Raw genomic sequence first — 12100 nt, forward strand, 5'->3', positions numbered from 1 at the left:
TACTTTGCTCCAACACTGGTGAGGAAGAGCTGAGGAGGAGATCCCAAGGCACCAGTCATGATGATGCCCTGCTTGAATAACCCTCATCTGACATTCCCATTCACTATGGGCAAGCAAATTTAGCAACAGCAGCCTCTGTGACCTCTCACATATATACCCCAACTATTTTAGTCTGCAAAGTTACAGCACAATCTAAAGACTGAACTTTCCCAGAGAGAAATCTATGTCCTGTCTCACTGCAGATTGCCAGAACTTCTGTATCAGTTCTAAGATGGAGGCTGGACTCCAAAGGTGATTCTGAGTGGATATTGGAAATAAACGTGCCTTTGGAAACTAGAACATAGATGTCCACTATCCCAGAGCTTAAATTGGAAGTGCAGCTTCTGATTTTGAGCCTCTATGGTATCTGCAACATTAAGTGAATTGTTATGCATGCAAGTCAACTGACTAATTTAACAACAGCCTTTTTAAGTTACAATGCCACCACGCCTGTCCTCTCTTGCCCAAACACATTTTGCTGCCATAAGTGGTTCTGGTTTTCCATGGTGCAGGATTTTCCCTATGTCATGGTGTATTTATTTTATTTTTCTAGTACCTACAAAAATAAGAGGCGTGAAGTTTAATTCCCTCCCTCTTAACATCCTTTTCCAGCTCTTCCCTGCCACTCCTTTCAACTCACTTTGGGGAGAAAATAGAATGTGCTTACCTTCCAAAGTCGCAGAGTTTTAGAACAGCTGTATCAGGGTCCAGCAAGAGGTTCTGTGGTTTTATATCCCGGTGGCAGATCCCAAAGGAATGGATATAGGCTAAACTCCGGAACAGCTGATACATGTACAACTGGAACACAGAAACACCAGTCAAATCAGGCTAAACAATTCATTTAGCACAAACCCTTATTAGAAGAAAAACAAAACCACAGAGAAAAATACCATACTGAACGCCTATTAGGGCTATGAAGGTGGGCAAGCTATTTGCATACCTTCCCCACACACCCTTTGCAACATACACACACATGTGGTTCAAATATGTGTCCTTTGAGATAGCATAATTAGCATAGTTCCAAAGAAATAATTGTGCCAGTTTTCCAACATTTGGAAATAATGGCAATCATAAAAAGCATACACAAAATAAAGGTATTTCAGTTTGCTCTACAAATCAACAGTGAAATGATAATGCCAGGTTATTAAAAAAACCCCAAAGAAACAAACAACGAAAAAAATGCTCCACAAAATCCAAAAGAAAACCCTTTAGTTGATGAAGCTATATTAAATGTTGCCCAAAGACAAGGACAGTGTCGCAGCCTGTCACTGAAGTGAATCTCCCAGTGTCTCTTACTGAGGGGACAGAGTAATTTTAATTTCAAATCTCTGGACAAAAACAGAAGGCAAAGAAAACCAACTGTTCAGAATAATTTTATGCAAGGCACAGCAAACAAGTACACTGAGGGAGAATTTTCCCTGCCCACTCTCCAGGGCTGGCAAACCCCTTAGCAAGGAAGAACACAGCAAGGGGAGATATTATGAAGCAAAGAACTTCACAGGACAAGCTTACAGGGCAAGGGGAGGATATCGAGCTTCTGAAGCTACACACTTTTGGTTATGGATAATAAAAAGCTGCTGGACACAATTAAGGATGTATAGCATATATAGTCATAAAGGCATGGAAAACCCTGTTTTAAGGCTGACAAGAAGCTGGAAAGTTATTTTTCATTTTTGTTGTGTCCTTACAAGTTTTCACTGAAAACCAAGCTACAGGCAGGACACTATACCAGAGATGCATCTCACTTTTCTTTTACAAGCACATTTTCCACAGCTTATCTTTAACAGTCTATGTAACAAGGAGCAACTACTTGATATTGATATCAGGTCATGTTTGCCTCTCTTCAACCACTATCTCTATCGTCACACTTTCTCTCCCACTTATTTTTTGTTGTTTGTTTGGCAGGAAAATATGAAAGGGAAGAGAATTGCTTGAATTTTGGCTCTAGGCCTCTGGTTTTCATACTTGTTTCTGAAAACCACAACTCTGCACAAAGAAAAGCAAACAAACATTTTTTCCGAATTGCCTGTTCTAGTCCCTTAAGTATATATTGTGCAAGTGTATTGCAAAATAATGCAAAAGACTTCTCTAACTTGAGGGGCCAAGTCAACACATGTGGGATTTAGAAAGCATGCCTTTCATCTCCACACAGCAAACCCAAAATTTCCAAGGACTCCTTACAGCAGGTTAGAAATTACAAATAAAAATTAACCAGAAGTTTACTAGAACAGCTTCTGTGCAGCTTTAAGTTCCTTTGTAACCCAGGTAAAGCAGCTCCCTGCCTGCCTAGTTATCCATCAGAAGTGAACAAATAGGTGTGATCTGACCTTTGCGTAGCCGAGATGCCTGGAAAATTGCAAAACCCTTAATGACATTAAGGTAACATGATCTTTGTAAATACAGGATTCTATAAAACCCTTGCCAGAAAAATAAGAATACCTTTCCAGGCTACCTGGAACTGGAAGTCCCAGGCATCTTGCAAAATGAAAGAGTTGAAGCAGATTTTTCTCTGAAAGTGTAAGGAAGAACAATTTTCTCAAGCTCTCATAACAGAGAACAATTAGGGCAAGACAAAAGATATATAAACGATTTATCAAAAGCCAAGCCTACAAATTTTAGGGAGCATAGAACCTGAAGATATGCTGTTCCACCAACAGACTAAACACAGTGACCCTGTAGTCTGCTGGATGATAAAATTCTGTGCTTTCTTAAAAATCAGGCAAAAGTGATGCCTATTGCAGGGATATGCCATTTAGAATTTATGCATATTCTTATGGCACAGAACTTCATTATTGAAATAATTACAATTTGTAGCTTTCACCTTTGAAACTTTCATCTTCTTTCAACCAAATTGAACCTTTTTCTTGAGCCAACCCTTATATTAAAAAGCATTATACTTTTAAAGAGGAGTCTGAAGAAATCAATATGCATCAGGAAAACTTGTTGGTAATTTCCATTAAATATTACCTGTATGCCATGTTAACAAGTCAACGCCATGTGAAAATATCATCATTCACTAGTGTGTGGATTATGGTCACCGCAATATATGAAACGGCCCCAGATGGGTCACATGTTTTACAGCAAATGAGAAATTTTATTTATTTTAACCCCTGTGTAAAAGATGCGGATAACTTGAGTAAGATTTTGAAACAATGTGCATACAAGCACCTTACCCCATGTAGCTTTTAAAGACATAAGCCAATGAGCTTCAAGTGGAGACAAAAATGCGCCTTTCCTGACCACAACAAAAGCACATGAACCCTTACTCATATGCCAGGAAAAGGGGAAGATAACAGATTAGAGAACATCCTCTTGACATCCTCTTTCAGTTCCTGACCTTTGTTCTATTATGTCTTCACCACCTCAGGAAACTGACAGCTACTAATCTGGCTGGGGTCAGCGTCCATCTAAACAAAAACGCTCCCCTCCACACTCAGTCTCCCCGACCCACTCCAAGATTTCTGTAAGGTCAGAAAGGGAGTGTTTGTTTAAGTCTCAAGCCTCTATTCTTCCTTCGCCATAACAAGTAATTCTAATTTTTTTTTTCTTTGCCTCAAGATCTATTTGGTTCTAAAAATTTCTGGAAATTTACTATTATGTCAGAAAAGAGTATCCACAATGTATTTCTATAACATCTTTCTTCACCTAAGCACATCTATCAGTTACCTACCTTGACATAAATCATAGGGAGTGTCTGTTTGGCCCGACTATAATGTCTGGCAACTCTGTATACTGTTTCAGGAACATAATCCAGCACCAAGTTGAGGTACACCTCATCTTTCTGAAAGAGAATAGAGAAGAAAAACAAATCAGCACTAGATTTGAGGCATGAAGTACAATTAAAGTGTTCAGAGAAACCTAAAAGATGAGAAAGCTGTGGACGTTTTAAGTCCCATCTTTAGCGTGTGAACTGCCACGGAACTATTTAGGCTTTGCACTCGTGCATAAACATTTTTGTCAAACTTATGTTTGTCATGTTAATTGTTCTGGTCTCCAATGTAAGGTATTTTCTGATAATAAATGGAGACAAGGATATAATTGTTCTGCCCAGTGAATATTTTCATTAGGAGAGTATTTCAAGGTAACATCTGCATAATTAGTTAAAACAGCCTATTAACTCATTTAGTCCCTTACTTTCCAAAACCCAAGAAGTGCAAATTTAAAAGTTCCAAACTCAGCCCCCAACAACAACACATCAAAAAAAGTTCAAATGACCTTCATCTTTTAGAAATGTTACTTTGATCTTAGTGAATTCCCAACTATTAAGAGATTAATACATATTAACCATTTGTATACAGTAAGCCAGTGTTAACATTTGCAACCTTTCTGTTTACAGGTATTTCGATGTCCCAGTTATCTCTAACTTAAACATAGGAATTTATTCATGACAAATGCCAAAGTCTCAAGGATAACTTCTAATATCTAGGATTAAGTTAGAGGTTCATGTGAACATAACACAGAGAAACAACAAAAGTAGCTTTATAATAAGGTACTTTGTTACATTATAAAGTACCTTATTATACACTAGCAAAGGAAAGAAAGTACAAAGAGGACTTAAATGACAAAGTAGTATAAAGGTATAGTGCCTAACTGCCAAACAGAATTTTCAGCAGTAAAACAAGTCTTAAAGAGACTTCTGATATTTTAATGCAATCTTCAGTGCAAATCCTGTCAGGATTGTGAATACTTTTAATGTTGTGGGGTGGGTATAATTAACTACATATCAGCATAAAAAAATTATTTTGAAAGCTAGTGAATTAACAGAAGTAACTTCTCCTGCACCTGCTCGTTTATCAGCTGGAACTTTCTATAGAGAAAGACAATACATAGAGAATTTACATGGATGGAAACAGCACAGAGCTCCCAAGGCTTCGACTGGAGGCCCTTGTCAGAAGATCTACAGGCTATCTATATCTCAACACCTAAACCCAAAGCTCCGTTAGCTACAGCAATTTAATACTACTACTCCACTGTGACTTGACCCATCACTGCAAGCACAGAGCGAGCTGTGTTTCTCTCCCAGGGCTCTGCTGTCCTGGCACAGCAAAGAGCAGCAGTCTGCTACATGGTGACACACCAAGAAATACACACCTTGAATACAGACGCAGAGAACTGCTGGCTTTGTGTGTTTTTAAAGGCTCAGAACTCAAGACCTCTGTTCACCACGATTTGACAATAAAGGTTTGTATTTTCAGGACATTTTAATAGCTCCTACCAATACCTCCTAATAGACCAAGTCACCTTGCATGGCCCTGACTATGTCAATCCTCCCTACAAAAAAAAACCAAACACACACACACACACACACAAAAACACCAAAAAACAACAAAAAACCCCACACACCTACCACACACCACACTCTTTCTTAATATCATTGCTTAAATGACAGTGGCAATAGCACAGCACCAAGCAAATGACAATGGCCCACCAACTTGTATCCATCTGGTTTTATCATACTTCTCAAACACAGACAAGGAGCAGCCTCCAAAACCCTGCCTATGCTGGTGCTTCTCCCAGTGCCATCCCAGGAACTGGGGAACAATGCGAAGGCTTCTGGGGACCAAGCTGGGGAGAAGAAAATTTTTGAAATGGATGAGAAGGGACAACTACCAGCAGTGCAGAGGAGATACCAGACGGCTCTGGAACTCCACAGACGTGCAAATGTATGCAAGGAGAAAAAAAAACAAACCAAAAAACCCCCATCTTGTATTTTAGCATTTTCCCTGCAACAAAAAAAGTTCTTCTTTCCCTAACTCTCACTTCAAGCCAATAAAATTCATCCACCACCTCTTCTTAGGTCAGAGCTTTCAAGGTTTAGTTATAAAATACCAAAAATAAATGCCCTAAAAAATTTAAAGTTAGCTTATGCCTGGTAAGGCAATCTGTAAACCATGAGAGAAAACACTTTCATGAATATGAATGCTTTTTGCTTCAGTGTAGATACAACCTGATGAATATGCTAAATGTCTGCCTCTCAGAGGATGGGAAAGTCTTACTGGTGACAAATCACTTCACCAAGTACTGTTACTGAGGTTGGTGACTTTGATCCAAGGATTCATGTTTCATGTATCAAAAAGATTTACATGAGAGATTAGAGGAAAGAATTGAGTCAAAATTAAATTATAGTGATTTTATAATCCTCTCATAATACAAACAAAAGGACATATGTAAAAGAGTAAAACATATGATCAGTAAACCCTGTCTACACAGTACTTCACAGCAGTGAGTTTTGAGGATTACAGAACTACTCTTCAGTTCATATAGTCTTTGCTTTCCTTTTAGTGCCTCCATTTTTATTTCTAATTTTTACATTCTATTAAAAATGGGACCAATTCAACAGCGTGACATAACGCAAGCACAAAAAACCTTGAGGCATTTGCATCTTTAGAGATGGAGGCTTCACTTCTGAGTTTTGATGCCAACCACAGTACCTGAACAAACTGCACGGGTTTTGTGTGGTACTGCTCCTGTGTAAGCATATGCCACACAGAACACTAAGGCACATGAACACCTTTCCCCCCCCTCACCAACTTTTAAGTTTTTCTGTACCACTTGAGGGACCCAGAAATCCAATATGCAACTGTAAAGGCAAGGCTTATGCCACTGGCCGTCTAAGTAGTGGCACATTCCACTCCTACCACAAGCAACCAACTCAAGAAGTTCTCTTAATGACTGTTATAAGGAATTAAAGATCATTGAAGTGTTTTGAGTGACACCCTCCTGATGTCATCTGGTATTGGTCTGATAAACATACAGGAAAGAGTTTTCACGAGTCCTGATCCTTGTCAGTGAGCATGAACTGGATGAAAACGATATCTAAGTTACCTGGATTCCCCAGAACAAGATTCAGGACAAGCTAGGAAGCAGTCATGGCCTGACAAGCACTGATCATGATGTAACCTGATTTGCCTACTTCATGCATTCCTCCTAAACACATATTTTTCCAGTGACCCAGATGTATTGCAGTAGGAAACAGGGTTAGCTCAAAGAGCTTGCCAAATGAGGGCAACTGCTCAAGGACCAACTGGGACAATCAAGGCTTATCTTTCCATTACAGGAAACCTCACCACGTATTCCACAAGCGACTTGTTTCCACACTGCTGTTTCCACACTGCTGGTCTGGGAACAAACCAAAGTAACCTGACTATCACAAACAGGTCTGAAATGACCTACAGAGAACAGAAAAGTCCAGAGGAACCTGCAGCATACTAAATACAGAAAGCAAACACAAGACGTCCTTAAACTCACTTCTCCTTAAAGACCTTGGACTTACTAGCTTTCTGCTGCAGGTCAAATGTTTATGTGTATTTATATTGTCCTGTCCTTGCTACTAAGTTATGACCATGTACAGCTCAAAACAAAAAAGGGGAAGGGCAAAAAGCCAGATCCTGAAACCCAGGATCAAAGTATTTCATTAGGATTTTGACTTCAGCAGTGCAGCTCACGTACCAGCAACCGCATCAAGTGCTAGACGTCACTTGGCAAATAAATCCTCAGTTGACAAACACTGCTCCAAAAAGGGCCGTAGCAAAATAACCACTGCTTTGCCATCAAATTGCTCTGCACCTCCCAAAAACCATCAGGTACTGCTTCACTTTGGTGGAAAATAATGCAAATAAACACTCACACAACCTGTACCATCATAAGAGGCATGAGAAAGACTAGGACACAAGAGTCAAAATGTTTTAGCAACTTCATTTTTTTTTCTTGTACTAGAAACTGGAGACAAAATAGGATCAAAGTACATGAGCATTACACACATTGTGGCTGAGGACTGAGTGAAGTCAAAAATATTGCCTTACTGACAAAGGAAAGGCAGCATGGAGGTCTCAAACTCCACTTTAAAATTCTTCTCTCTTTCAGTCCACATAAGTAACCTGTTTAAAGCACCCTCCTGTTGTGCTTAATTGAGGCCAATATAAAGAAACAGCTATTGAATTAAAATAAAGCAATGGGTATTGAATTTAAAGAATCACTTTTCTAGATTGCTCCTTGCAGCGATAGTTAAAATATTGTTCTCTGTGATCATCACCTACCTCAACAAACCTCAAACTGATCCTGAGTGGTTCCTACAAGCTTTTGTTAGCTTTTATTTTCATGTATCAAACACACGACGTTTACAATGTGAACATATAAACCAATAGCAACCAATGTTAAGTCAGTCACAGTCCAACTACTTCCCCTATTTATCACCATGGTGATAGAAGCCAAGGAGGTCACACATGCCAAACACCAGACTGACAACAAAAGGAATATTCTTACTCTGAAAATATGTCAGCATCTAATAAGATGTTGGAAATATTCCTGAACTGTCATGGCCTATGTGGAATCTAAGAAAAACTTCTCTGAACATCAAGTAATATGATAAAAAAGGTTAAGAAACTATTCTGTGTGCTCTTTCTTTTAGGGTGACCATATTTACTGCCCAGCATTTGGAAAAAGTGATGAACATGCTCATTTCAGTTTGTATCTCCTGGCAGATCAGTAACAGTGTGACAGTGGCTCTGGTGTGGCTTTTGGGCTTTTGCTGGTTTTTGATGGACTCCGCCTATCAGCTGTATGAGCACAACTGAGAGGAGAGGAACAATACAGGAGTTTCTTAAACTAACTTTGCATTAGGAGAAATAAACATGGAATTGCACTCTGAAGAAACTCGCTTTACGTGCCTATTCCAGCTAAATGCACACAGACAAGTGATACACCCAAAATTAAGTAATATGCCTCCAAAATGTACTTCTTGTTATTAAAATTACCCCAAGGCTTCAGTATTAGGGCTGTATGAGGTAAATAAACCAATCAGTTTACTCAAGAGGGTGTTTTCTTTACCATTTGAGAGCACCCCACTGATGATGTTTCAGAGGTAGGTGGTGCACAGGGCAGTTACTGACAGCATGCAGCTATGCAAGGGTTCTGTCAAAAAGTGCCTGAGGGATGTACCTCTGAGCTGGAAAGCAAGAAAATGCTTTTCAGCATTTCATGCAGACTATGCCTTTTTTGAGAGTGCATTATTTGAACACTAGAGTGTCAGCATGAGGTAAAATATGCCCTTCACCCTGACTTAGGCATCTAGATTTAGACAACACACAAGGTTCAAAGTCACAGTTTCTGCCCAAGATTTAAAAAAAAATTATTTTACTTTTCTTAAAGCTACAACCAGCACACACTTCACATCCCTTTATCAAGCACCATGTGAGACCCGCCTTCCTTCTCTTATCTTGAAGGCTGACACTGTACATTAAAGATACAAAGACTTTGGACACACTTCCAAAGACAAAGCAAAAATTTACAGCCTTCCTACTCTAACTAATGGGTAGACATCATACACAAGAAAAATTTGAAAATGCAAAATATGTGCTAGCTGACCTTATTTGTATGAAGGAATGGTGACATCCAGTGGCCATGCGTGTCTGTTTTTATTTGCAGTTTACAGCCACATCTCTTTTGAAACAGAGCTTTGGCTGCCACCAAAATAAAGGGAGTGTAGGCCTAGAGATACAGTTGCAGTTTCACACAGATAAAGCCAGGGGTGTAAGAACAGTTGAAGACTCAACTTCAGTGGTCACCAAGATACCAATACTTTTGAATAGTACGGCAAATGTTGGACAAAGTATTTCCTTTCCTAATCCCTCACTCTTCATGACTGAGGTTGAGAACTGAGATCTGTCCCAAAACTTCTGCTCCTACGCCTACTTGTCAGAACTTACCAAATTGCTCTGTAATGGCTCGTTACTCTTCAGCAAAACACAGCCACGTTACGTAGGTGGGAACTGCCAAGTGGGTTGGCTGTGATGGCACCATAAGACCAGAAGTCAACCCTCTCAATAAAATTAGTATTTAAGAACTTTCTTTGGTCTTGTTTGAAGCCAGCTGGTTTACATTATCTACCTTTGATCACTGAAAGAGTAGAGGTTCTTAGGTGATGCACTAAGATATTCTTTGTCAGAAAAAGAAAGAAAAAGGACATTTTCTGACCTAGATTTCCCCTCTAAAGAGTGGCTACTGTAAAGGAAAAGGTCACACGTTAAAATAATTCAGGAATCCCTGATGATTCTTGTTTATTTTATGCCTGGTGAAATCCTTAAGCTTATAGATGTACTTCCAAGGAGAATTTCCATGAAGTTGGAAACATCTGCCCAACATCTAAAAGGCGGGGCTGAGCTATCATCTTTGACATAAGTGATCTGTGGATATCTGAACTGGCCATAAGTCTGTTGGAAGACGAAAACTAACAGATGATGTTTGGATCACTGGACTGTCCTGCACACCTCGTAAAGAAATAAAAAGCAAAATCTTTGGAGATCCACTGTCTTCCTGACTGTTCTCTACCTTCCAGAATGAGTAGGAATTTCTGAATCAGGATGTATCCATGACAAAAAGCCAGGCAAGACAATAATGGTTCAAACTATGTGCCTGCCTCAGGACAAACAACATAAGCTGTCTTTGTAATGGCAATCCAACACCAGGAAGATGAGAGCAGGATCTAGAGCTGGCAGAGGAATGACTTGAGATTGAAGAGCGACCAACCAGATGTACTGGATGGTTCACTGGTCTAGAGAGAAATCTCTGAGCTTCCTATTTTCACTGCATGCATCTCCCACACTAAGGATCTAGCAGCCACTGCTGCCTACTCTGCTCTTGTGAAGCCCTACCACAGGCAGACAAAACTGCTATTTCTAATAACAAAACCTACTCAAAACCAGAGACTGCTCACAACTACCACTAAGGAAATTCCCAGCCTGTTGCGAACCCTAGCAGCGGTAACTGATAATCATTATATGATGACTGGTGCCGTTTTTGAAATGAGCTTGGCAGGCCTCAGGCAAGGACTACAGAGATACCAACATCACAAAACTCCTCATAATTGGCATTAATTGCTTCTTTGTTGACAACACACAAGATCTGCCTGTGATTGAATCAATGGTAGTTACTAAATTCATCTCTAGTGATGGCCCTCCAGCACATTACTAGGCTGGTGCATAACATTCATGTAGACTGTCAGTACAAAATTGGGCTCAAGGCTCTGTTAATTGTTCTTTTTATGCAGCAACTTCTATTTTTTTTTTCCCCCCCCAAGTTCAATTAAGAAACCAAATGGTTCCCATTGTAACTGGGAACAGAATGGATGGTTCTTACATGAGGACTCATCTGAACACTCCTGCAAGAAATAATGGTGATGTTCATGTGTCTCTGAAGGTGGAGGATATAACAGGGATGTAACGTGCAAATCAGACAGTCGCCCCCTTCTTCCAAACTTCTTCAGTGCCCTTTAATCCAGTGCTGCCAAAGCACACGAGATAGTGCACATGCAGCTCAGCAAGTATCTCCTGCATGCTTATTTTAAACTTCAGCCTAAGTTGATGGGAGTAAATTTCCATCCTGAGTCTTCATAGACTTTTGGCTACATGCCCTTATAGCTAAGGCTAAATAAGACCTGACATCAATTAGAGCATGCAGAAGGGCCAGCTCAGCCTCCAAAAAAGCGTCAGCATATTGCCTGTTTGTGATCTCTGCCTCCATTTTTGCTTTGACTCCTCTGAATACTAAGCTACCTTAAGGAGGAAAGACTAAAGGACATAACCACCAGCGCAATTACTCAACAAAAATTGTATTGAGTTTTACTTTGATTTGATCTGATGCAGAAATCCCTCCAGTAACTTTTCATCTTCTCCTGGACACAGGATCAATCAGTCTATTCCACACTCTGAAGTATCCATACAAGAAAAACTGACAGTTACGAAATGCCACAAAGATCTAACCAGAAATAGAGAGGGATAAAAAGGTGGAATTAGGAACTCATTTCAGATTTTACACAGCTGAGTAAGTTTACTTGACAGCCACTGATTTAAGAAGTTAGGTCATTCTATAAAACATCAGGGAATACTCCTAGCAAACGAGTCAGAGGAATTATTTCCTATATTAATGTTTGCCCTGCCTTGGAACATGGCTTGAAACGTTCTCAGCAGAATTAGGCTAGAAAGGACAGGCAGCATGACCATCTCCCCCTACCAAAGTAAATCAAGACCTACGTTGTTGTATCATGCTAAATGCAAAAAAATTCCTG

The 12100-nt window shown here is 39.7% G+C and overlaps 1 protein-coding gene across 3 annotated transcripts in view; it reads right to left on the reverse strand.

Moving 5' to 3' along the window:
- The window catches only part of GSK3B (glycogen synthase kinase 3 beta), a 149619-nt gene that overhangs the window by 52661 nt on the left and 84858 nt on the right, over positions 1-12100 (reverse strand). For all 3 annotated transcript variants that reach the window (XR_005704511.2, XM_040090940.2, XM_040090949.2), the window contains exons 4-5: positions 3710-3820; positions 707-837 (exon numbers count right to left, since the gene is read on the reverse strand). Coding sequence is in view for 2 of the 3 variants with exons in the window: in XM_040090940.2 (XP_039946874.1) it covers positions 707-837; positions 3710-3820 (242 nt within the window). In the remaining variant the exon portion in view is untranslated. The remainder of the gene's footprint in view (positions 1-706; positions 838-3709; positions 3821-12100) is intronic.

Source organism: Hirundo rustica, chromosome 2 (assembly GCF_015227805.2).
Source record: "Hirundo rustica isolate bHirRus1 chromosome 2, bHirRus1.pri.v3, whole genome shotgun sequence".
In the NCBI taxonomy this organism is placed as follows: domain Eukaryota; kingdom Metazoa; phylum Chordata; class Aves; order Passeriformes; family Hirundinidae; genus Hirundo; species Hirundo rustica.